At 47.8% G+C, this 26100-nt stretch overlaps 4 protein-coding genes across 5 annotated transcripts; 2 read left to right on the top strand and 2 right to left on the bottom strand.

Moving 5' to 3' along the window:
• Position 1: 1 nt before the first annotated feature.
• LOC108152222 (kinesin-like protein Klp61F) lies at positions 2-4289 on the top strand. The gene is made up of 6 exons (XM_017281403.2): positions 2-168; positions 228-528; positions 641-1973; positions 2056-3266; positions 3326-3544; positions 3603-4289. The coding sequence occupies exons 1-6, from the start codon at positions 80-82 to the stop codon at positions 3624-3626; spliced, it is 3177 nt and encodes a 1058-aa protein (XP_017136892.2). The 5' UTR covers positions 2-79; the 3' UTR covers positions 3627-4289.
• Positions 3839-5614, bottom strand: LOC108152223. 2 transcript variants are annotated; one of them, XM_017281406.2, is made up of 3 exons: positions 5527-5614; positions 4615-5464; positions 3839-4550 (listed from the first exon to the last, which is right to left on the bottom strand). In XM_017281406.2, exons 2-3 carry the CDS (start codon positions 5246-5248, stop codon positions 4342-4344), a joined length of 843 nt encoding a protein of 280 aa, XP_017136895.1. In that variant the 5' UTR covers positions 5249-5464; positions 5527-5614; the 3' UTR covers positions 3839-4341. The 2 variants fall into 2 exon arrangements, with proteins under 2 accessions (XP_017136895.1, XP_017136894.1); XM_017281405.2 differs by having other exon boundaries at positions 5520-5607.
• Positions 5615-7260: 1646 nt separating this feature from the next.
• On the top strand, positions 7261-9838 carry LOC108152841 (UBX domain-containing protein 4). Its single transcript, XM_017282449.2, has 5 exons — positions 7261-7493; positions 7643-7777; positions 7847-8634; positions 8698-9326; positions 9390-9838. Exons 1-5 carry the CDS (start codon positions 7412-7414, stop codon positions 9730-9732), a joined length of 1977 nt encoding a protein of 658 aa, XP_017137938.1. The 5' UTR covers positions 7261-7411; the 3' UTR covers positions 9733-9838.
• On the bottom strand, positions 9832-11762 carry LOC108152842 (ribonuclease Oy). Its single transcript, XM_017282450.2, has 2 exons — positions 11631-11762; positions 9832-11299 (listed from the first exon to the last, which is right to left on the bottom strand). Exons 1-2 carry the CDS (start codon positions 11693-11695, stop codon positions 10336-10338), a joined length of 1029 nt encoding a protein of 342 aa, XP_017137939.1. The 5' UTR covers positions 11696-11762; the 3' UTR covers positions 9832-10335.
• Between the last annotated feature and the right edge of the window lie 14338 nt (positions 11763-26100).

The raw sequence follows: 26100 nt of genomic DNA, 5'->3' as shown, positions 1-26100 counted from the left end.
TAAATGTGTACATTTCCAAGTGCTGGAAACAAAAGTTTTTTACGCTCTTAAAAGTGAATTTTGAGTTTTGTGCTGTAAAATGGACACATCGAACAACGTACGCCTGCAACTTCAGCAGCAGCAGGCACGCAAATCGAACCAAAACATTCAGGTCTATGTGCGCGTTAGGTGAGTGCCCCATCTACGGGTAGTAGATCGCCCAATAAGTACGATTTCCATCCCTGCAGGCCGCTGAATGCACGCGAGCGATGCATACGCTCCGCAGAGGTTGTGGATGTGCTCAATCCACGCGAGATCCTCACACGCCACACCCTCGACTCGAAGTTGACAAAGAAGTTTACGTTTGATCGGAGCTTCGGCCCCGAGTCCAAGCAGTGCGATGTCTATGCGGTGGTGGTGTCGCCCCTGATCGAAGAGGTGCTAAGCGGCTACACTTGCACGGTGTTCGCGTACGGACAGACGGGTACTGGCAAGACGCACACGATGGTGGGGAATGAGACCGCGGAGTTGAAGTCCTCTTGGGAAGATGTGAGTAGAGGGGAACCAGTTTTCTAATTCCTAGAATCGGACGAGGGAGGCGGTTCAAACGTTAATTGCTGCTCTACCTGCCTTTTGTCTTTGGCTTTTGGCCCTTTTGTAGGACTCTGATGTGGGCATCATACCGCGTGCCTTGAGTCACCTTTTCGACGAACTCCGCATGATGGAAGTTGAGTTTACGATGCGCATCTCCTACCTGGAGCTGTACAACGAGGAGCTGTGCGACCTCCTCTCCACCGATGACTCCACAAAGATACGCATCTTCGACGACAGCACACAGAAGGGTTCGGTGATCATCCAGGGCCTCGAGGAGATCACTGTCCAGAGCAAGGACGATGTCTACAAGCTCCTGGAGAAGGGCAAGGAGCGACGCAAGACCGCGACCACCCTGATGAACGCGCAGTCCTCGCGCAGCCACACCGTCTTCTCCATAGTGGTGCACATTCGTGAGAACGGCATCGATGGCGAGGATATACTGAAGATCGGAAAACTCAATCTGGTGGATCTGGCGGGCAGCGAGAACCTCTTCAAGGCGGGCAACGAGAAGGGGATACGCGTGCGCGAGATGGTCAACATCAACCAGAGCCTCCTGACGCTGGGCCGTGTGATTACCGCTCTGGTGGATCGGGCCCCCCATGTCCCGTACCGCGAATCGAAGCTGACGCGCCTGCTGCAGGAGTCGCTGGGCGGCCGGACAAAGACCTCGATCATTGCCACCGTCTCGCCAGGGCACAAGGACATTGACGAGACACTCAGCACGCTGGAGTACGCGCATCGGGCGAAGAATATCCAGAATAAGCCAGAAGTCAATCAGAAGCTAACCAAGAAAACGGTCCTCAAGGAGTACACCGAGGAGATTGACAAACTGAAGCGAGATCTCCTCGCAGCGCGAGACAAGAATGGCATCTATCTGTCGGAGGAGACCTACGGGGAGATGACCATGAAAATGTCCTCGCAGAATCGAGAGCTCAACGAGAAGATGTTGCTGCTGAAGGCCCTCAAAGATGAGCTGCAGTCGAAGGAGAAGACCTTCAACGAGGTGAGCCTGAGTCTCGTGGAGAAGACCCAGGAGCTGAAGAAAACGGAGCAGCACCTAACCGACACCGAGGCGAGTCTACTGCTGACAAAGAAGGTCCTCACGAAGACCAAGCGCCGCTACAATGAGAAGAAACAGCTGGTGGCCTCGCACATGAAAACGGAGGAGACGCTCACGACGCAGGCGCACAAAATCCTGGCCGTGGCAGATCTGGCCACCAATGAAACGGAGCAGCTTCATGGCACCATCGAACGGCGAAGGGACACCGATGAAAAGATACGCAGTGCCTGCGATCAGTTCAAGGATCGCATGCAGGACAATCTGGAGGTGATTGGCGGCAGCCTGAGTCTCTATTTGGAGCAGCAGGCGGCCTCCAAGCAGCATCTGAGCCAGGAATTGGGTGAGCCACGACCAAAAGCTCTCCCTGTGCCAGTTTTCACCTTATTTCTGTTCTGTTCTGTTTCTGTTTTTGCATTGCCTAGAAAACTCCAATAGCGTGGTGCAACGCTTGACTGTGAATGCCAGCAAAAGCATCGAAATGCTCAAGGGGATCTGCAGCCAATCGCTGAAGGATCAGGAGCAGCTGCAGGCAAAGTTAGTGGCGGATATATCGGAGAACTGCGATGGGCATACGACAATGTTGGTCGAGGCGTTGCTGGATCAACTGCAGCAGCGGGAGAGGCAGTTGCGGGAGGATATCCATCTGCAGGTGCTGGAGCTGGAGGAGAACAGCCACAGCCACAAGGCCATGCTGGAGTCCATGCAGCAGCGGTTCTCCAGCATCATTGCAAACAATGCCGAGTCGTTGGAGAAACATGTGACGGAGGTGCAGCGGCAGCTGGAGCTCCTCAGCGAACTGTCTCTGCCCGATGCGGAGAATCTGCAGCAGCTGCAGGCGGAGGTGGCCAACGAGCGGGCACTGGCCCACCAGCAGGAGGCCCTGATCGAGTCGGTGATGATGCAATTGGAGCAGTTCAAGGAGCTGGGGGCCAAGAACAGCCAGAGCATTTCCGAACGCCTCTTGCAAATGGAGGAGAATCGCCTGCAAAAGAGCAAAAAAGTGGAAAAGACGAAGGCCAGTGTGCAGGTCTACCAGAAAGAAGGATCCGCCGCCTCGCAGGCGGCCCAAGCAGAACTCTCCGCCCAAATGGCAAGCGGCATGCGGTGCGTGGACTTGGGCGTGGCCAAGTGCTCGATGCTGCAGGCCCATGTGACAAATCTCTGCCAGGAGTTCGTCAAACACACGGAATTGAATGTCGTGGCGTATCGCAATAACCTCCAGAACGTGAAGGCCATGTGCCTAGACAATGGCAAGGAGCGGGAGACTCTCAAAGAGAAACAGCAAAAGGAACTGGAGAACGTATGCGAGGAGAGGCTGCAGCTGGAGAGAGAGGAACGCCAGCGGTTCATTAGACACTCTACTGTTGCCGGCGACCTTGTGGAGCAGCTACAGCAACAAACGACAAAGCATGAGACCTTGCAGCGCCAACAGCTGCAAAATTGCGAGCAGGACGTCGTCCGCTTCCAGCAGAACGAACTGAAGACCTATGCCCCTACGGGAACAACCCCCTCGAAGCGAGATTTCGTGTATCCACGTTCGCTGGTGGCCACCTCCCCCCATCAGGACATAGTGAGGCGTTACCGTCAAGAGCAGGATTGGTCGGATTTGGATACCACAGCCACCATAGATGAGGTAGAAAGCCAATGAAACCCCTCCTCAAAATTAGTTTCCTTAATCTTGTATCCTTTTAGTGCAGCGAGGGTGAGCAGGAGGACTCTCTGCACTCCGTTCAGGAGCTCTCCGAGACGGAGACCCTCATGAATTCAACGCCCATCGAGGGCACTGTGACTGGCATCAACATGAAACGCGGCTGCGGCACCACACGCATCATGAACTCCAATGCTTTGAAGCCGCCAGTGTCTGGCTCGCTGTCCCGCTCCCTGACTCCCAGAAAATCAGCCTTTAAGAGAGTAAGCAGTCATTGCTAATGATTGAGTAAATATAAATAATCCGAATACTCTTTTTCAGCACAACAAAGAGAACGTGTCCTGAATCGATCGGGGGATCGATGGCACACATATATCTCTATCTACATCTGCTACTTGCCCCAGTACTTCACTCACCTTTCATTCGCCGGCAATTCCCTGGAGATTCTTTTGTTTTTTTTCTTCTTCTGTATGCTGCAAAATTTAATAATTAAATAAACTTAATGCTCAGCAAACCCCTTGCCTTGGACCTTGGTTAGCCCACATTAAACTCGAATATTCGCTTAATAAGTTGTGTATATTTAAGGAAACGTCTTGACTGCGACCTTGAGAGTTCAACTTTGAGTTAATTTCTTGAGACTTCAATGCGAGTTTCAAGAACGAAGGGTTTGGCCGGACAGTTTAAGCGTAATGATATGTAGAATTGGGGAAACCCGTTCGGGGACGCACTTTAATCTGAATATTCGTGTGAAAACTTATGTAAACTAAGAGAATCTACTTGTTGACGATCTTTAGGGTTCCCTGTGCGTTGACTATTCCGTTGAGTGTAAGCTGTAACCTTAAGGAAACTTAATTTACTTAATAATTTAAGCTCTAATCGAAGATGCAAGAGGTATATCCTATGAAGAGTGTACAAAATCCTATGAAAGGTGTTTAAGTTATCTGCATGAATCCACAGTAAATGTTTCGATTGAAACGCCTTTGAATGCGAATAAAAGAATCCTAAGAAGATGCATGCAGTTCTCTAGTGTTGAATACTATAGTTTTAAGAGTAAACCCCCCTAATCCTCATCGCGATCGTCCTCATCGTCATCTTTGAGGATGCCCAGACGACGTGCCACCTCCTTAACATTCGCTATGAACTCCTCCTGGACCAAATTGAAGCTCATGGCCAGGAGAGCAATGCCAAAGAGCAGATACAACGAGCAATAGGCAATGGACTGCTCCGACTCATCCTTGACGCCCTTGGCAGGCACAAAGTCGCCAAATCCCAGCGAGAAACATGAACAGAATCAGCACAAGAGATTTCTGAAAGTACCTCTGGAATTTCCTACCGATTGTCGTCAGCGTGATGAAGCAGAAGTAGGCCGAGTCCAGAAAGGACCAGTTCTCCCAGTAGGCAAACAGGGCGGCGCCCCCCAGGATGTAGCTGACGACCAGGAAGACGCACAGCCAGATGGGCACAGGACGGTCCTTGGGCAGGAGATCGCCATAGTCCCCATAGTCCTCCCCATACATGGAGTCGTCTTCGTCGTATTCGTAGCTGGGACGACGTCGGATCTGCCGCTGGACAGGGAAACCCATGGGCGACATGATACGCGGCGAGGGAGGCAGACGCTCGGCCCGCTCCCTCCGACGATGATTCCGGCGCGGCTCGCGACTCCTGGACTTGCTATGGACGGGGGGATAGTCCTCGTAGTGGCCGCCGTCGCACAGGGACACCTCATCGAAGCTCTCCTCCACATAATCCTCGTAGCTGCGCGGAGAGCGTCCTCGTCGGTCCCTGCGATGATCCCTGGAGGACCCCTGTGGCGGAGCATCGTAGTCGGGGAGCTCCAAGTGGTTGCCATAGCGTGTGGATTGACGTCCCAGGCTGCCAGCGCGACGACCTGCGTTCCGAGGAGGCTTCGGAGAACGCTCCCTCTCGCGATCCCTCTGTCGTTGTCGCTGGTGTGCGGATCGGGGCATTGATTGACTCCGTGGCGCTGCATTCCTGGTAGTCCGCTGGTGGCCAGATCCTCCTCCGAAGTCATCCAGGCATTGTGGTAGTGGTAACCTGGCCCACTCGTCCAGAGTCTTTTCGCGCCATCTTCTTTCGCAGCTTGGTCGCGTTGCACCTCAAATGCAATATCCAGCAGGTTCTCTATTGCATTTTTAAAAGGGAGTGCTTGACGGCGTGCTTCCCTGCGTGGAGAATATCAGTATGCAGTGATTTTCAATTATTTTTGGCTATGCTTACTGCTTACTGCCTTATTTAATTTATTCGATGGAGCCATTAGTGCTCGATTCTTTGGCTCGGTGTGCGAGCATCAGCATCAGATGCTTGGGGCACGAGCAGACTTTGTGAGTACCACCCCGCTGGCTATGTAGATGTGGAAACAATTTGGGCGACTGCACAGCACTTTCGCATCCGGTGTCCACACGAAACGTGGGCGCATCGCCCACATCCTTGAAGGGTATCAGCTCGTCGTCTTGGTTCCGTTCCCCTCGCTGCACTCGGTCGAGATACGGCCCAATGTGCTCCTGGCCCGAGAACAGCAGGAAGGCGGCAGGCACCACGCAGTGGGCTCGCGGGGCCGGTACAGGCAGGCCCATTCCTCACGGCACACGCGATTTTGTCTTGTCGGTCTTTCCATCGCACCAGACACCAGAATCCTGAAGACGCTGTCCAGATGCCGTTTTCAGACGAACAGCTGAGTCTGTTCTTCTTCTTCCTTTATCAATTGTTTTCCTATTAAATTCGTCTTCTGGGGGCTGAGGCATGGCGGAGTAGTGGGCCACAACTGGGCCAAAGGGCGCCGCTGGTGGAAGAAGAAGGTGGAAAGCACGGAATAGCCGTGGAACAGCGGCTGTTTTTGGGGAGTGCCCTGTGACATCAGGACTTACAGCAGCCACTACAGGCATACGCACAAGGCACTTTTGTTCATACAACAGTAGAATAAGCAAACGAGTATCGTTCCAATTGCTCAATTCTTTATTCCGTCGAATATTCCCAGCTATATAGAACATTTTTTAGCCATGCCCACATATTTTTATACGATTGATGAATCAATTTTCTACTTAGCTGGCTTATTTTTAATACTTGCTTTTTTTGGATTTTGCTTAAAAAAAGGTTTTAGCGAAAAAGGTCAAACAAATGAAACGTAATAAAACGTAAGAGAAAAATCGTTCCAATTGTTCAATTTCTTTATTCCGTTGAATAATGCTGCCTAACTAAAACCATTAGCTCTGCCCACATAATTTTAGACCATTAATGAATAAATTGTCTACCTGATTGACTACTTTTAAGTACTCTCTTTTATTGTATAGTGTATAAAACAAGGTTTATGCAAAAAAGGTCAACAAAAAAACAGTGGCAACGTAAGTGAGTATGAAATGTCACGTCAACCGGAGTTTGTGCACAGGTATACCCTATTTCGTTAATATATATGAAGAAACTGTTTTTCCCAGCTGTTTTAAAACGTAATTAATAAACAAATTATCTCAAATTGTTATGTTTTAGACATATTAATGCATATGATTAGGGTATTGTAAATATATCTCGATCCCGATACCCATTCTTGGTTTCTGTAAGAAGAACACTACCTTCAAAATGTCGTTGAAATACCTTTAAAACAGAGACTGACTAGTTTTGGCCTATATTGGTGCATTAGATAACAAACATTTCCTCCATTCTAGATCATCCATTTCCCCAGGGTATTCAAAATGTTGCTGAATCCGCACCATGTTGAGGAAGAGTGCTGCTCGATTTCACGGCACATGAGTCTGGTCCATACAAATTGAATGTTGCCAGCAGCATAACACGTAAGAAAACGTAAGTGAGGACGTAAGTGGCGAGGAAAAATCCCAGAGAAAATCCCAAAAAAGTCCCACCAAACTTGAGATGGCAGTGCTTCGATAAATCGCGACAGCTGATCGCTAGTGGTGACATTCTTTAAATATACCGATATACCGGAGTGTGAACCGAGCTGACAACACCGAGCGTCCCCCGATAGCACACAGTCATCGTCAGCTGTCAGCAGAAATTATTTTTTCTGGAAAAACAAACCTCAGGCTAAATTTTTCGTAACCTTCCCTTCCGACCAAAAAGCAGTGGTACACACATAACCATAATCGAAAAGAAGCAGAAACATGAACTGGCATTCGGGCAACATAGCGGAAGCCGTGGCGGAATCCAAATCCAAAAATGCCATCTTTGTCGTGTTTATACAAGGTATGGCACTTGGGAGGAAATCCTCCAGCACAGCACAGCAAACATTCATTCACGCACCACGTCATCGTCAATAATCAATTCGTTTACTCCATTCACTCCCCCCCCCCCCCCCCCCCCCCCCCCCCCCCCCCCCCCCCCCCCCCCCCTAGGTGAGAACGAGCTGTCCAGCAAGCTGGAGCGATTCGTGGACGATCAGCAAGTGCGCTCCCGTCTAGAGACCTCGGACTTTGTGGCCATCAAAGTCCAAGGCAACAGCACAGCCTATGGCCAGTTCAAGTCCCTCTGTAAGTACAGCCCTTGCAGTCAATGCTCCACGGAACTCATTCGATATCATTGTCCTCGCAATCCTTTAGACAAAGTCGTACCCATTCCTTCAATCTTCTTTATTGGCAAATCGGGCACACCCCTGGATATGGCCACTGGCATCATTGGCAGTGCCGAGGACTTGGTCGCCAAAATCGACAAAGTCCTTGTCCTGTCAGGTAAACGGGAGGAGAACCAGCAGGCCGCCACTAGCAACAGCAGTCGCCCCTCACCCAGTCGAGAGACACAGTCGCGAAAAATGGCCGGAGCCGATGACACGGCAAGTGAAAAGGCCCAGCAACCCAAAACAGATGAAGTGCCGCACGCAACCAGTCTCGCCAGCAAATCAACTGCTTCGACACCGGCGCTAGACAGCAGTTCGGCAGCAGCCCCCGAGAAGCCCAGCGTTTCGACTAAAACTGGGGCTGAGCCTTCGGATACACCAGTAATCGGATCCACAATCGCCGCAGGAGACAATAAGAACCCCTCGACGACTTCGGCGTCGCCCCCATTGCCCGTTGTGACATCGGCTTCTGCAGAGTTGCTGACTTTAGTGGGCTCCAGTTCAAGTTCCTCTCAGCCTGCCACAGCTGCCTCGGCAGCAGTATCGGCACCGGCCGAGCCGACACCAACACCGACACAGCAACAGCCAACCGACTCTGCCGTGCGGATGGTTGAGATACAGAACAGACAGGAGAAGAAGCGCCGCGAGCAGGAACAGGAGCAGGAGCAACGACAGAAGAGGGAGAGGGAGAACACGCTAAGGCGTCGTCGAGAGGGAAAGGAGGCCCAGACCCAGGAGGCGCTCACCAAGGAGCAGGAGCTTAAAAATATGCAGGTAACGGCAAAAAAGAGCAAAAATTCTGTAAATCTGTAAATTCACACTCCTGTCATTTCGAAGGAACGTATTCGTCGCAATCGGCAGGAGGAGCAGGAGACTCGCGACCGCATTCGCGCCCAAATCGCAGCCGATCGGGCGGAGCAGGTGCATCGCGTGATTCCAGATGACGACGTCCACATCGCAACGAACACGAGCGCAGCGACCGTCATGTCCGACTCGCTTAGCTTCGCGGATCAGACGCGTCTGCAGATCCGTCTGCCCGATGGCGTGCAGCGCACCAAGTCCTTCCCGATCGGCGCTCTGCTCGGCACCGTTCGCATCTACGTGCGGAATGAGCTGCTGTCGGGCACCGATAGGCGCGACTTCACTCTGGCCACAAGCTACCCCCGGCGGGAGTTCCGCACAGAGGATGAGGTCAAGACCTTGCTAGAGCTGAATCTGGTGCCCAATGCCGTGGTGCTGGTCCTGACCAAGGAGCAGGTCAACCGCGTGGTGCGCACCGGGGGCTCGTTGATGTCCATGCTGACCACTGTGATGTGGGCGATGATTACGCCGGCAGCCAAGGCTTTCGATTACATCCGCAAGAATGGATGGCGTCCGATTTCGCAGCAGGTCACCGTGATGCTGGCCAACGTTCGCTGGCCAGGTCGTGAGGGCGGTACCAATGTGGCCCTGGTCCAGGGCGATGCGTGAGTACTCAATAATGTGATTGAAGGATTGATTTGGCATTTCGTAACCCGTTGTTCTCGCAGTGCCGCTCGCCGAAACATGGATATGTTCTCGATGCGCCCCATGCCGGCGCCAGGCCTCAACCCGCAGCCGGCGCCAGAGGCACCCGAGACAGAATCAACCACACCGCCATCCTCGCCGGGAACAGGAAACGATGCTGCTGGACAGCAACCTGCTCAGACGCCGCCCACAGTGCTGGCGCATGCCACGACCCAGGCACAGGCTCAGGAACAGCAGTTCCAGTCGCGACCGGGGGGATACCAGGCACCGCGCTATGGGAATGCCAACATACGACGGCTGCACGACGCAAAGGACGACAAGGACAACAAGGCCACCTACAACGGCAACTCCACGCAGCAGCAATAAAATAAGGAAGAAGGAAGGACTCGATAGACATCAGCCTACTGCATAACCTGTTACAACAAAATTAATATAAATATTTAACTGAAAATCAATCAGACAATATTCCAAATATTAAGTCGTGTTTAATTGAACAAATGTCGTAGGGCTATGGTTATCCTTAAGAGTTAGGGGTGTAAGGGGAAAGGGGGCCAAGCCACTGATCCTACAGAGATCTGGATGTGGGGGATGGGCTTCTGGGGAGATGTGAAACAAACTATGAGGATGATGAACAAATAGCCCTTGTCTTGAGGTCTTGTCTTTTTTATGGGCTCACAAAAGGAAAAAGTCCCTTAATTTGATGATTTGCTATATATGTATTTCCTTCTATACACAATAAATACCACTTGGATTTCGGGTTACGCCTCGACGCAGTGCAGACTCCTCCACCGGGAGGAGAGTAGTGTCAGGAGAGGTTCTAAGGGTGTAGGGGTGTGGTGAAAAAACTAATAGGAGTCAACAAGTCCTCCTAAGGCGCGCCTCTTCGTCTTCCCAAAGGGAGTGCAATCCCAAAAACTAAGTCTATACAAAATATAAGATCATTTCTTTCAACTTTCAATCCACGGTTCATTACAGGGTGAACCACATGAGAAACTGGAGCAGCTTGTATACGTTCACCAGCGGGAACTTCCATTCCCGCTTGCGCTGGAGCGGCGGCACCAGACTGGGGTAGTGGACCAGGCTGCTGATGTGGCAATTGGTGGTCACATTGCCACCCGGATACTTGATGGAGACGGCATCGCCCAGCTTGACCCCATCGCAGTCGATCAGCTCGAGGGACTTGTTGAAGCAGATGCGGATCTCCGAGAGATAGCTAATCTCGTGCTTCGTATCGAAGAGGCAGTGGATGGAGGGATTCTTGCCGAGCGCCTTCACGATGGCATTGTTGATGGCCGTGACCGTGTTGTTCGAGTCGGGGTGGATGTCCGAGGCGTCCAGGATGCGCGACATGATGTACTGCTCCCGCCAGCTGAGGCCCTGCGCAAAGTACTTGAGCTCGTCGTCCAGCTCCTCGATGAGCATGGCGCAGGTGCCGTGCTTCTGCCACTCGTGCTTCCACAACCACTCCTGCGACGTGGCCCCCTTCAGGTCCGGCCAGAAGGTCTCCAGCCGATTCGATATCCCATCCAGCTTGTCCACATCAAACTCCGCCGACTTGTTGCAGAAAGAGGGCCCCAGGGAGCCCAGCTTGGTGGGCCAGATGCCGTGTATGGTCCAGAACTCCTTCTTCTGCGGCAGCGAGCACTCCTGCGAGGGGTTGTCCTCGCGCCAGTGATAGCAGGTGGTCACCGGCCATTGCTGGGTGAAAATCAGCACATCCCAGTTGTGGTCGTGGACGCGCTGATGCCTCTCCATCGCCCGCGTTGGATCGTCTAACAGTCCGGAGTCATCGAAGGGATACAAGGAGTCGTCATCGTCATCGCCATCGCCATCGTCACTGTCACTGCCATTGTCGGGCAGCGTTTTCCTTTGTGGCTGCCTTTCCACAACACCGGAGGTTGATTCATCGGAATCCGATATGTCGTCGTGGGCACTGTAATTGATACCCAAATGAGTAATTGTATAGATTTTGTTTGCTTTTCTTTGTCGCGTTGCTGTCGGCTGGGCGAAGGGGGTTACTGGGTCAACCTTGAACTTGACGCCCGCCCCTCCCCCCTCGGACCTACAGTGTGTGCAGGTGTGCAACAAAGGATTGTGACTCCATCGAAACTGGTTCACCATTGACATTGAGTGCTTGTCCTTGATGGGGTGGGGGTTTTGGAGTCCAAGAGGGAAGTGCGATTCCAGGTCTCCCTCTTCGGCCCCACGCAACCAAAAACAAACCCGAAGTTTCTTCCACTTTCTCCTTAAGGCACAGGACTCACCTCAGTGGTGCCACGAGAAGGCAGCCGAGAAAAACTATCACTAGAGAAATTTGCTGGCTCTGCATTTTTTTTGTAATGCAGTTTTTTTTGTAAATAATAAATAAACTACGCAGCCAGTGCAGAGTGACCGCTGAATTGTTAAAATATACCGTCCGACCCTCAGAAATATACCGAAACATACCGCCTCATTTGAAAAATATACCGTAAATATACTGACAAAGTCAAGTTCTATTTTACATATTCCTCGTTTTTGATATTCCGACGAATATTACTAGCTATATAGAACATTTAGCCGTGCCCACATAATTTTAGCCCATTGATGAATAAATTTTCTACACAATTGGTTCGTTTTTAATCCTTGCTTTTGTTGTATTTTGACTAAAACAAGGTTTAAACAAAATAGTTCAACAAAAAAAACAGTCGCAATGTTGCTGGTATTTGAAGACATGATGCGTGTATATGTCTTTGTACACCCTATTTCGTTAATTTTATATGAAGATCAAACGTAATTTATTAAGACCTTTTCTCAAATTGATATTCTTTAGACATATTCAAGTACATTATTGGTATCTTGTATATATTTATGTCGATCCTGATACCTACTGAGCCTTGGAAGACAAACGTATTCACAATTCTGTAACATCCATTTCCCCCAGGGTATGTGTGCATGGAATGGGACTCATTGTTGTCAACCGGTTATGACGACTAATTCTTGGTTATTCTTTCTTCCGTCGAATATTCATAGCTATATAGATCACTCAGTTTTGCCCAGATAATTTTTAATGATTGCTGAAACAATTTTAATCAGGATTAACTACTTTTAAGTACTGGCATGTTTTTTGTTTTGACAAAAACACGGTTTCAACAAAAGTGTTCAATAGTCGCAGGTTGTGACGTCAATGTTGCTGGTATTTCTAGACTCATTTGTTGTCAACCAGGGTATGGTCGTTTGTATACCCTATTTCGTGAATATTATATAAAGATACTGTTTTTCAACCTGCTTTCAAACGTAATTAGTAAAGACCTAGTCTTAGATTGCATTTTTTTGGTCTATTCATTGGTTTGATTAGGTGTTTGTAAATAAATCCTGATCCCAGTACCAGTTCTTGGTCTCTGTAGACAGACGATGAGCTGCAAAATATCATTTAAAACAGAGACTATCTAGTTTCTGCATTAATTAGAGCCTGGAATGACACACATTTCCGCAACTCTATATCATCCATTTCCCCCAGGGTATGTGTGCATGGAATTAGCAACATGTTTGTGTATGGAATGGGATTCATTGTTTTGAACCGGTTATTACAGATTCTACCCGATTCAAATAAATACCAAAATAAACGGTCTCATTTCAAAAATATACTGACGAAGTCAAGGTATATTTTACATATTCCTCATTTTTGATCTTCCGTCGAATATTACCATCTATATAGAAAATTTAGCCATGCCCACATAATTTTATAAGATTAATGAATAAATTTTCCTACAAGACAGGCTAATTTTAACAACCCCATTTCACTGGTTTGCTTATATAATTAGGTTTAAACAAAATGGGTCAATACAAAATTAATTCTTACATGGTAACTACATGCTACATATACATTTAAAAAAATTGAGATTTTGATGGCACTGTCCAACACTAAAATACGCTACTGCTATCGCTATCGATATATAGCGCGGCAGTAATTCGAAATTTCAAATGAAACAAATCGAAACTGAACAATAAAAACCGATTCATCAAGTTTATAGCCAAAAAAACAGAAAAATACCTCGATTCATTGATACATTTTTTCTACTGATTGCACGAACACGCTCCGGATTTATGAAATACTTCGCCAGCTAGTCTGCTCTGTTCTCTATTTCATGGTCTTGAAAATCCCCCTTTACAGGCTGATAAGAAGCTCAGCCCAGAGCTCGAGCTGTTGCTGTTGCTTTTGCTCTTCTTTTTTAGTCATCCAACTTTAATTAGTGACAACGATAATTACACATTGCGATACCTCATATGTACTTGTTGTTGTTGTTGCTGTTGGTGATGTCTTTTATCTTCGGGCATGATATGACATGCAGCCAAACACCAAACGACTTCTGTTGAAAAACCAATGACTACACTCGTACGCGTACAGCAATAGGAACAAAACAGAACAGAATAGAACAGAACAGCAAATCAATGACAAGCTCGACAATACACAAGAATTGCTTAGCAATTGATTATTGCTTAACTGTACTTTGTACTTTTTGATGATCCCCACACATCCACACAATCTACGGGAATGGAATTTATTTATTTATACGGGGTAAAGGGTAGGGTAGGCTGAGGGGTTGGTCAGGTAAGTGGGCCAGCTGTCTGCATTCCAGCCTCATGTCATGGGGCGAAACTTTCACACTTAATGCTCCCATGACTCCAAGGATTGTGGATGAAGAGGGGGCTATTAGGTTCCAATTGAGGTGGAACCCCACGCCCCAAAAAATAGCTACTCTTTCAATATCATTCGATTAAACCATTCCTCCAGCCCAACCCATTCCTTGTCCCCCATTTGGCATTTGTTCAATTAGTTCGATTCGGGGGCGATAAGACTCATTTACATGACGAACGCAGGCACTTCTAATCTTTCGGAACCCCTCGGCTCCCCCACGGCATTAGCCAAACAAATTCCGGCTCCTGTCTGGGGATTTTATCAACAACATTTGTGATTATTTTCATGTCATGTTTTTGTAAGCCACACAGAGCCGTGGACAAGCCGGGGAAGGGAGCGGGCTTGTGTGGGGAGCTTTTATGCTGATTTCGTGTGGGGAGGGGACTTTTGTTTGATGACAAATTAATTTAATAATAACAGCTGCAAAAACATTTTGTAATCAATTTTTCCGGATCCCGCACTTTGGCAGCAACAATTATCCACGATGTACAATCAATTAATGTTGTTGCTGCCCGAATGATACTTGACGTGAGGCCTTCGGATATTTGTGGATACGCGTATATATATGGTTTTCGCTTTCACTCGACTTTCATTGGGTGCGAGAATAATTTTCAAAAATTGTTTCCTCCCCCTCAAGAAGTTCTTTTGGCCATCAAACGACATTATCATCATCATCATCATTATCATCATCAGCGCAAGAAGCATCGCATCGCGGGGCAGCATCATCTTTCATCTTTTTTTTTGTGGGGTAGGCAGACGCCATTATGCTCTCTTTCTCTCTCTCTCTCGCTCTCTCTTTCTTCATCTTCACAGCGTCGGCGCAGGAGAAAGAGAGAACAAGGGAAAGCCAGAGAGAGAGAGGGAGAGAGAGAGAGCGAAGCTCCGGTGGGTGGAGCCAAGAGGCTTATGTATATATGTATCGCATATATGTAGAGCAAAGTTTGAGTGGATTTTTGGGGTAGGGTAGTCCGGAGTCCGGTAATTGCTTCAATTTGGCGTACATATCCGCATCCGTTTTTGCCAGTCAAGTGGCTGACGAGCTTCCCCTTAGCCCTCCCTCCCTTCCTTCCTTCTCCTTTACTTCTCTTTTTGGGATGCTTCTTTCCTTTTCCTTTCTCCTTTTGCCGTTTCGTTCCTCCCTTCGCTGTTTTTGTGCAATTGCTGTGTAACTGGCATGAGAATGATAATTGTAGCAATTATAATATTAAATTGGGAGATCATGGCTCACAGGGTTTCCTCCCCCCACCCCACGTCCAACCTCCAGGCCTGGCCCTCGGGAGCTGGTTTTTATGTAGCATACTTTTTTGCTGCCACTTCTCTTTCTCTCTCTGTCTCGTTGTCTCTGTCTCTCCAGTCACTCCCTGGAGGTAAGGCAGTGAAGAATCCAATGTGGGTTGGATTTTTTACTCTAGACTGCTGTGTATTTTGCCGGATTTGTTTGTTAATTAGAATTCTAGCGTTGAAATTAAAATGCTCACTCCAACGGGGCTGCTGGGAAAACGAGAAGGAGCGATGGAGCGATGGTACGATGGAGAGCTGTGCGGAAAAACTTCCGACTAGTTTTTCAGGGCGTTGGCTGTGTGCAGCAGCTGTATAGCCCTGTAGCATAGGAGGTTCTTTCACTTTTCTGTTCTGTTTTATTTGTCAGTCTTTCTCTTAATTACTGCAGTTTATTTTCTAAGTGAGACTAATTAACAGGCAATTCGTAGCATTGCGGCACATTTTACTCCTTTTTTTGCTGTCCGACTCGTAGAGAGGGCGGGTGTGTGTGTGTGTGTGTGTGTGGGTGTGGCTGTGGCTATGGGTCTGGGTGTGTGTGAGAGTGGTCAACATTTTTGGCTAGTTAGTTGGTTGTGATAGCATTGGACTTGAAACTCGTGTGTTGGCATTAAAAAACTTTCACATACTCGTACATACAGTATGCACGGAATGTCATGCCGAAGTCCAAAGTTTGGTATGGGTCCAATTAGTTTGTCAGCTTGAGCTTTCGTTACAGTATGTGGTGGAGAGGAGGGACACATTGTGAGTAGTTTGCAGATTTGAATTTGAATTCAAATTTGAATCTAAGGATTAATTGGCTAGCAGTGTTGGACAACACCTGTTGCTGGTGTGCGCTCGATTGTCGATTGTCTCGATCGGAAAGATCATAAGAATTGATGAAAAACGTGTCCTTTATGGTGATTAGTAACAATCTTAAGCCATAAATCAAAGCCTTGAATGACTGCCATCAGCTGTAGCTGGTCTATCCAGAACACTGAAGTATTTATACGTTCCCCATTGATGGGAAGCTAATTCGGCCAGCCCCGACAGCCCCGCCAGCACCACTTCAGTTAACTAGCCCACAAATTTACGTTATTAGTGCAACATTAGACGCTCGGCTAATTATCCACACTGTCTGAGGCGCAAAAAGCTCGCTTAACCTCCACCTCTGGAGCATTACACTGGCACCACACCATTTCCGTGCCAGCAACAGTCCACCACCATTTAAATGGCGCCCATTTTCTCCATCCCCATCCCCATCCACCCACCCACCCACCAGTCCCATGCCATAAAACATGGCGCACACACACACACACAAACACAGAGTCCCGCTCACACACACACACGCACACAAAGCGGAGCACAACCCTCGCACGTTAATGAACGTCAAATTCACTTAATTCCAACTTTAGCCATGAATTAAGCACGACAAATGGACGCTTATCGTGGAGGGAGAGGGAGAGGTAGAGACTGGGATCAGAGTGAAGTGGTGGGTGGAGCAGCCAGCGCCACGGATAAATAAGCACAAAGACGTGCCACGAGACGGAATATTTTCTGCTGAAATGGGATCCAACCAGAGACCGAGAGAGAGAGAGAGAGGGAGAGAGTGATAAAGAGACACAGATCCAAACAATAAGTAAATGTGCTTTTATGGCTCTTAATTAAGGCAATGATGGGGTGTTTTAATACGTTTGCCAAATGTTAAATGACAAACTGCCAGAGCAGTCGTTCCACGAGTATATGTGTGTGTGTATATATAGTATGTATGTATATAGAGCCGCTGCCGATGTACAGTATCCACCATCCACTGGAAGAGCCGTTAATGAAGCTGCTACCAAAAGCGGTTTCGCTCTCCCACTCCCACCCACACTCTCTCTTTCTCTGTCTGTCTCTCTTGTTTCTTTTTTTTTTATAATTTCCTCGCCGTTTTGGCTGTAAATTGCTCCCTGCCTTCTCCGCCTTTGACTAATTACTTACCGACTCCCCTCCCAGTCCCAGTTCCTCCCCAGTCGATAGATTTATGACGCCCACTGTACACTTGGCATCCGTAATGAGCAATTCCAGATGACACTCACTCTGTGCTCCGTGCTCTGTGCTCTGTACTCTTCACTCCACAATGGATCTGCCCATTAACATGAGGCAGAGCACGAAAGGATGTAGGGATATCCCTTACCTTTTTACGAGTGCGTCTCCTCTTAAGTCGGACGTGAATTTTATGATTTGTAAATGTTTGTGTTGCCAAGTTTATGGCTACATTTTTGGCCAAAGACCGAGGACCGAGGACCGAAGGAGACCGAAAACTGCCCCAATTTGTGGACAGCATTGAAATCTTTATGTGCGATTACGAGTATATATCGTAAAAATCAGTGTGCCACACATAAAAAGCCACTAAATGCGCCATTTGCAAGGCTGGCAAAAATAACATTTTCAACACTTTTTGGCTTTTGGTTTTTGGATTAATCAAATGTTTTACAACCCGCCGCACGAGGGATACAACGACTCGGGTATTCTATCTATTATTGTATTCCCCCCCTCTCTCTCTCTCTCTCTCTCTCTCTATTCCCCCCCACCCCTTCTGTATCATTTAGTCGAAATTAGTATGCCACGCACGTTCCAGAGCATGAAAAAAAGGGAAACAAAACAAAACAAAACAACAAAAAACAAAAGCAGCAACAAAGCGGAAACGGAAAAAGAGCAGAGCAAAAAAAATGGCGTAGCCTTTGTTGTTGTTGTTGTTGTTGTTGCTGTTTGTTCGCTCTCGTTTTTTTATGATTTATTTATATATTCAAAACAAATGCAATTGGGTTTATTACACATCAATAAGCTCCATCGACCGACCGACCATCCTACCATCGGACCATCCGACCACCAAAGCACAAAATTTGCGGTGCGTTTGCCAGACGAAACATTCGATGGATTTACATGGACTCCGCAGTACCCGCAGGAGTATCCATGCATATATCCATGACAAGCACAAACGTGATCCAAATTATGGATGATTGTGGATCAATGCTTAGAATATCAAAGCCATTTATAGATTGAGAGATTAAAGACCAAGAGTTCCTGTAATCGAAACATTTTTCCTTAGTACTTTTGTGGCTGGTGCCAAGAATGTGCTTCGATTTGTCAGGGGACAGCTTGGACAGTTGTCCAAACAAGCAAATCGCAGTCACAGTCGCAGCTCCACACACATCACACGCTTTTATATGCTCCAGGGAGCAGCCCCTTCTTAAAGGCCAATGGAGGGAGGGCTCTCTGCGGGATGGTGTGGGTGTGGGTGTGGGTATGGGGATGCTACGGCTATAAAGAGGAGTATCCTTCCAACCGCAAAGAGGCAATGCGAGGCAATTCCAAATGTGTGTAAACAGGCAAATAGCACGCGTTGTCATATTTCAAGAAAACAGCAGCAAGAACAAGAACAAGAACCAGAGGAGGCACTTTGAAGGACTTGGAGATTATGATTTGTTTTGCTTGCCGCTTAACGAGCACATGATACAACACAACGACTCCCCAGCACCCCCGCCCCCATCCCATAAGTATGCTAAGCATGTATCCTGCGAGTGTGTGTGTGTGTGTGTGTGTGTCCTTGCCCCCCTTCTTTTTTGTTGAGTAATTTCATCTTGACAGAAGACAAATTTTTACAGATTTGTTAGAATTTGTCAGCCGAAGGATTGTTTGTCTTTTCTTTATACACGAGTAACGTACGAGTTTGAGTGTGCGTGTGAGTATGTATGCAAATAAAGATTTGCACTTAAGAGATACAGTTGTACATATCTGAAGATGTTTATGGGAGCCAAGAATGGCTTGGCATGGAATTGCTGACATCATGTTTGAAAATTGCGTAAGAAGGAGGCTCTGACATTGATTTGACATGAACCCTCTGAACCCTTTGTACCCTCTGTACCCTCTTTACCCTGTGAACCTCGAAAGCATAACAAATTGGTTTGTTTTTCCTTCGGCCTCAATCAACCCTGGGAAAAGTGTTTTCTTAACCCTTTTTCTTTCTCTCAAATGAGAGTAAATTGATATGACAAATCCGTAGGACGATGCCAGCAAAGGTTTAATGAAGTGAAAAATTGCAAAATAACCAAAAATTAAATGAAACAATAGCCAGGGATCCATATCCTGTATATATCTATATATATTCTTTTTTTTTTGGTTTTTAGGGCCTTCTTCCCGTTCCGCCCCCCATCCTTCCAGCCAAGAACCGAGAAATTGTGTAAACAAAAATTGAACAAATTTCCAGTTCAGTGGCTTTGTGGCCATTTGGCCATTTATAAAAGTAGTATCTATATGGAAGGGGCGTGGCGCCCACTCCCCTGCTGTCTCCACTCCCCACTGTCTCCACTGTCTCCACAGCGGAGGCAATTTGTATTTATTTGTTGGATTTCATGTTGAAATTGCTTTCGTGTCTTTTATTTGTATAAATATTTGCAGGACACTCGCCCCCCCTCCTCAAAGGAGGCAACACTTTTCGCCTTGGCTAGTTGGGGAAAACGCCTCGGATGCCATTGTGTTGGCATTGTTTTTCTTGTGGAAAACAAAAATCATACACAAATTTGCGGTGGTTCGTTCCCCCCCCCCCCCCCACACTTTCCCCCCCAGGGAAAACGACGCTTCGTTAAACACATACGCAAATTGTAGCCAGAGAAATTGGCAAGAAAATTTGAAATTCTATAACCAGAACGAACCGAAAACTTTATGCACGAGTTGGTGGCACAATTCCCACATAACGATGGATACAGAGGGAGAGATGGAGCAGTTTATATGCAGATATGGCAAACAACAACAACACCAGCAGAGCAGCAACAGAACGAGGGACAAATCAGAGTCTGCCTGCAGCTCAGTTCGAACTTCCAAGTGCCACGAAGTGCTGCAAGATCATGGGAGCTATGACACCCGAAAGCTACTATTTGCGTAGCCAACAGACAGCAGGCAACAGCCAGCAGGCAACAGACAAACTTGACTTTTCACACTCTGGGATATGGGATACTCCAACCTCCTAGCACTCCCACTCCCACTCGTCTCTGTCTGTCTCTGGCCCTCACTTCGGGCAAATTTGCGTGCAGATAAATTGCAATCTACCCTGAGGTTTGGACAACGATATGATGGAGATGGCGATGGCAATGGCAATGAAGACGGGAGTGCACTCGGCGAAACTTGCAACAGCAGCCGCTGTCATATGCCGCGCCTCTGCCTGGACTCTGGCAGTGTTTTTCCCAGTGTAGATGGCGGAGGCTGGTGGTTGCTTGCGAGAGCTTGCGGTCGACTTGTGAGGCACTCGGCGTCGTTGCATTTGTTGTCTTTTAATCACCAGCTAACTAGGAGTTGACTTCATAATTCTAATTGTGTCTCTGATACTGCGACGGGGGTGTCCGTGTCTGTGTCGCCCCCATTCCCGCACTCTGAGTGCCCCAAAGGGAAAGGCTCGAACGTGACCTGAGCCCGGGCATGCGAGTATTGAGTTTATTGAGTTTATTTGAGTATCTGATGGGCAAACAATAAATTGCAACTGCAGGCAAACTCGCTCGTATTTGCTCAGGGTGTCCATCCAGTCCCTCCAGTCCAGTCCATGATAAGTGACCTGTTGAGAGGCATTAAATTGATTGAGTTGAACCGAGGTGAGCTAATCTGTACGGTAGGTGTTGGTGGAGCCCCAACCCCCAGCCGGCTATAGAACCTAATGATGTCCAAATATTTACTTGTAGTTTTGCACAGAGAATTATGAAATCGCTGGAAATTGTTTGACTGATTGATTGGACATTTTGAGGAGGTTTCCTTATCGCAAGGTTTAAGATTGGTTGAAATCCCCCATAGAGAGGTGGTTTCAGGGCTAGTGCGTGGATTATTTTAATGTGGGAATATGATTATCTTATCTCTCTGTGGGTCTGATGGCTTTACCCTGAGGGAACCTTGCAGAGCAGAGATTACCCAAGGCAGTCTTTTCTTAGCCCACAAAATGGAACCTCTTTCGCCTGTTAAAGACTTTGGTTACCGCCTTGCAATCTATTATCAATCAATGCTGGCACACAGCTACTGCTGTTTGTACTTTGCCTTCTCCTCAATCCCTCAATCAACTTGAACTTCGGGTAACGTCAGAGGCAGAAGCAGAACCAGAACCAGAAGCCCCCCAAAGTCATAGAAAGAGAGAGAGAGAGAGAGTCAATCATAAATATCCAATGCCCGATATCTTATCAGCTGTTGAAAGCACTTTACTAATAATTAAAATGTCATCATTTAGAAATATGAAAAAGTCAACAAAAGGCATGGAAACTCCCACTGTTTTCCACCTACTGCTACGATCATTGAAACCGATCTGAACTGCAGTTGAGAAGTTTATTGTTTTCCTATTGACTATTTAAACTTGATAGAGAGACAGGGAGAGGCAGTGAGAGGTGTCTGGGAGCTTTCCAGCTACAACATACATGTTTTTTTTTTGTCTGCTTTTATCACAGATAGAGATATTTGCCTTTAGACTGGACTGGGCCCCTGATATTTAACCCTCTTGTGGCCCATGGATACATCTAACCTTCCTCTAAGTTCAGAGTGTCTATACATCCCTGCTCTAAAGAATCTCCTAGGCAGTTCCTCTCGTCTTTTCAGGTAAGCCACAAGCCAAGTTTACAGTTTGATAAGAAACCCAAGACCATAGAGCACACGTGGGTTAACCTGACGTTTGTTTGGGCTACACTCAGTGCAGTCAGTCGCAGTCCCAGTCTCAGTCCAAGTGCCAGTCCCAGTCCCCGACAGACTCTCTGTTGACACTAATGACAGACGATTGGCGTCAATTTTCGTGTCACATTTGCCAGCGGAGCCAGCCACAGCGACACAGTAGCTGCATTTTCAATTATAAACAGATGTTAAGGTCTGATAAAGTCGGTCTCTGGCTGCACAATCTCCACCGCATAGCCAGAGGAATAGGTATAGGCATAGGTATAGCCATAACCATAACCATATCGTCTTATCGCACTCGCGTTGCACTCCACGGAGCATTCCTCTGGGTCTCTCGGTCTCTGGGTCTCTGGCACTCTGGCACTCTGGCACTCTGGTACTTGAGCCTGTAATGAGTCGTGTCGTTGTCAGTCTCTCCTCCAGGTTGTCTCTGTCTCTGCCTCTCTGCCTCGGTGGCTTGTTGGCTGTTTGCTCAGATGAGTTTTTAATTAAATGCTATCGGTTTGCGCCTTAAATAAATTGAAATAATCAATTTATATTACGTATACGATGGGGCACGGACACGGGCACTGCCACAGGGCACTCGGCACTCTGTCGCACTCTGTGTCAACAAATTTAATTGAAAATCTAAACAGAAAGTCAAAACACGAAACGACGAGGATGGGGATGAGGCTGGCGATGACGATGACGATGACGAGAAGTCAACTGATGAACGTGCCAGGGTCCCTGGGACTGACAATTCGTTTCGGGATACAGGGATACGGGATACGGGAGTCGGGACTCGGGATTGTTTCCAGCTTCCACCTCTCGTTCGTTGTTTGTGCGCATAATTTTAAAATCAATACAAATATATCCATGGACTATGGACGGATTCAGGGATCCATTCGGGCAGGGCGCTCTGTAGGGAAACCATGGCATATCGTCCACCCTCTCCGTTCTCCGATTGAGTTGATTGAAAATTATGCTCTTTGCATTCAATTAAAGCTGTCGATGATACGCCATTGGATCGTAAATCTTATGAAAGTCAATCTACCCCAACCCCTTCCCCATAATGGGATGGATTTATGGGCTACCTGCAGGCCACGGCCTACCGTACGGGCACGGGCACGGGCACGGGCACGACTACGGCTACGAGTATCTGCATGAGTATCTGTATCTTTATGGTGACGGTAGTCTTATCGACTTCATTAACCAAACAAATGTGTTTATTGCCCAACGGCTAAGGCCATAAACGAGGCGGCAGCCAGCAGCCAGCGAAAGCAGCGCTTAGCCAAGATAAAATAAACAAATTAAATTAAATTATTGTACTAGAAATATTATTAATAATATTATTAGCTCTCCCTCTCTGGCTCTCTGGCTCTCTGCCTCTTGCTTAATCGCAACGGAAGTCGCCACAGTTTTTATGATCCCCTCCCCCTCTCTCCCTCTCTCACTCTCTCTGTAGAGAGTATAATATTCAATATAATGTTTTATTGGGTGCTATATTTGTGGGTGGGGGGCTAGACCACCCGTCAGTGCTGGTGGGAGTAGAATTTGACAAGGGGTTGCATTGCAATTCCATCTTCTATTCCATTGGTGGACCCCCCCTCCCACGCCACTGGGCTCTGGGGGGGATAGCCCCAAAACGGACTGGGATTAGGCCATTTATATGCATGGCCCAAAATGCAAGGCACAAACGTCATTTGCACACAATTAGTGACATTGAACACCCCCAAATGCCGATGGAATGCCGATAGAATGGCATGGAATCCCCTGATACGGGTACGGGTATGGGTATTGTGATTAGACGCGGGTGGCTCATGGGAGGGGGCTGGGATAGGTGCCAGTAATCACTGACGGCAGCCAGAGGGTGGGAGATATGCTACCGAGTTTTCCGACCGGGATTATCTGTGTATATCTGTCGGCTCTTCTTTGATTCTCTCCCATAATTGCATCACGTTTATTGTGCGATAATTAAAGGAAGGGAATTGTTTCCCCATTCGGCTGCTCCACTCTGCCCCCCTTCTCTGATGCGATACCATTTCGAAATTTACATAATCGCAATCAATCACTTGATGGGGCCCCACCAAACAGACTTGAAATACAATTTGAAAAATTACGCTACACTTGTTCAAACAATTTGGCGGAAAGCTGCCTCTCCATTTTGCTCTTTTTTGCTCCACGTCGAGAGGGGGGAGCACTTGCCTGTGTCTGGGATGGAGTGGGTGGGGCTGCAATCGGAATGATAAATGCTAATTTGAGGCAAGATCACGCATAAACCAACAATAAATAAATCAAATGGCAGGTCATACAAAAAACTTGCCCCGCCGCCCAATCAGAGGGGGCCAGGGGATTGGGATGGGGGGTGGGGGTGGGGTCTTGCCTCATATGAATGCGATTTAGGGCCACTTATGCATGGCCATGTTAAAAAAAGGCAACGAAAAGTTAAGGAATCAAGGAGCCCTGGCACGATTTTCACTTACGTTTTTTCGCAGCAAATTGTTAAGTGATTTACGAGGACAAGGAGGCGAAGCCATTTATTAGATGAGATTAAGTAAAGGGAGCAAGAGGCCATTGAACGAGCACCCCCAGCCCCCAAGCCCATTCGCAGGCTCCCCCGTGCCCTGAGTACGCAAAAACTTTTCCAAAGAACAGAAAGTTTCGACTTTTATTTTTTCAATAGGAATTTGTAGATTATGCGAGATTATAAAGGGAGGCACAGAGACACAGAGAGAGAGAGAGAGAGGGCAAAGGGTGGGGATCCAACAGTATCTTTATCTATCCGTAATGGTCTGCCAAAAGATACCTTCTCCAGCGCCACTCATCATAATCATACATCTAATGCCACATTGCCCGATCATACGCCATTTACATGCCCATCCAATATACCCATCCTTCAGGGGAAGCTCCGAGAAATGGACAATCAATCCACCCATTTCGATTCATCTACTCTAGCCCCATTGTATCCCTGTGCCGGGCTCCATTGTAGCCCGTAAAATACACATTTTCTGGTGGTAGAAAATCCAGCAAATTGATTTTAGTGGGTGTTTACACAGAGCTTTAGAAGTACTTCCCAGGCGAACTTTTCACAATTTGCCTTGCCCGAACCCCCGGAGCACATCCAGCACACGCCCACACACACACGCACACACACTGCACGCCAAGGGAGGGAAAGAGACGCAGCGAGCGTGGAGCGAAAGAGACAGAGCGAAGAGAGACAGAGCAGAGACAAGTCGGGGCCAGACGGATGGCGGAGCGGACACATTCGAGCCATAAAGGGCAAGTGGCAAAACCTCACAAATGGCAAATGGCAGCATTTAGTATGATTATCCCATGGAGGAGAGTGGGTGAGCAGGAGGGGGAGTGGGGGGGAGGGCAGTACTGAAGTACCAACAGAAACAGAGCAACTCTTGGCCCTCATCCTCACAGCCTCAGTGGCTCTGCTTTGCTCTTCCGACTCGGGGGTTCAGTGTTTCGGAGTCTCCATTTCCATTTCCATTTCCATGCCGAAGGGTAAATGCCACTTGGCTGCTAAACATTTGGGTGGAGTCAACAGGGGTGTGTGAGTGGGTGGGTGGGTGGGTGTGGCGCGGGACGGGGGACTTTTATATGCCATTTCTTTTATTGCTTTAATATGTTAATAGCATTTACTGCGGCTGCCTTTTGCTGTTGCTGTTTGTTGCTATTTTTCTTCATCTGTCGCTCGTTTGGGCATACCCCATGCCCCCTGCCCAGGGCAGGGTATGCTCGAATGAGTCTCCAGACTCTTGACTCCAGACTCCCCTTGAAGCCATTTCCCCTATAGGGTATCCGCACTTCCAGAGAGCTCCAGGTCGGCGGGTTGCCTTTTTTAAATGATTTTCGCCCTTCAGTCTGAGGTTTGAGACATGAGCTCTTTTTGCGTCTGCTTTTTGCGAATCTGGCCAAAAAGGATTTCTGTGCACATTATCATCTTTTATAGCCATTATCATATCATCTGCCCTCGTCCTCTTTATCTGATTTTTGACTAAGGATTCGGGGGTTTCCTCTCCTTCGAGCAGAAATATCGTGTAATGTGTGTAGTAAGTTCTTGAGATTTTATGCAAAGATCCAAGGATCCCAGGAACATTTGGGCTGAATATTTTACAATTTATGGCGATGTGTCGAAG

Source organism: Drosophila miranda, chromosome XR (assembly GCF_003369915.1).
Source record: "Drosophila miranda strain MSH22 chromosome XR, D.miranda_PacBio2.1, whole genome shotgun sequence".
Classification (NCBI taxonomy): Eukaryota; Metazoa; Arthropoda; class Insecta; order Diptera; family Drosophilidae; genus Drosophila; species Drosophila miranda.
The sequence above is the reverse complement of the archived record's forward strand: the minus strand, read 5'-3'. Positions and strand labels throughout refer to the sequence as shown.

Coding starts and splice junctions, on each gene's coding strand:
- LOC108152842 (XM_017282450.2), bottom strand. CDS start 11,695: ATGCAGAGCCAGCAAATTTCTCTAGTGATAGTTTTTCTCGGCTGCCTT. Junction 11,300..11,630: donor CTTCTCGTGGCACCACTGAG/GTGAGTCCTGTG, acceptor TATCAATTACAG/TGCCCACGACGACATATCGG.
- LOC108152841 (XM_017282449.2), top strand. CDS start 7,412: ATGAACTGGCATTCGGGCAACATAGCGGAAGCCGTGGCGGAATCCAAA. Junction 8,635..8,697: donor AGGAGCTTAAAAATATGCAG/GTAACGGCAAAA, acceptor GTCATTTCGAAG/GAACGTATTCGTCGCAATCG. Junction 9,327..9,389: donor GCCCTGGTCCAGGGCGATGC/GTGAGTACTCAA, acceptor TTGTTCTCGCAG/TGCCGCTCGCCGAAACATGG.
- LOC108152222 (XM_017281403.2), top strand. CDS start 80: ATGGACACATCGAACAACGTACGCCTGCAACTTCAGCAGCAGCAGGCA. Junction 169..227: donor CAGGTCTATGTGCGCGTTAG/GTGAGTGCCCCA, acceptor CCATCCCTGCAG/GCCGCTGAATGCACGCGAGC. Junction 1,974..2,055: donor GCATCTGAGCCAGGAATTGG/GTGAGCCACGAC, acceptor TGCATTGCCTAG/AAAACTCCAATAGCGTGGTG.
- LOC108152223 (XM_017281406.2), bottom strand. CDS start 5,248: ATGCCCCGATCCGCACACCAGCGACAACGACAGAGGGATCGCGAGAGG. Junction 4,551..4,614: donor CATCACGCTGACGACAATCG/GTAGGAAATTCC, acceptor GTTTCTCGCTGG/GATTTGGCGACTTTGTGCCT.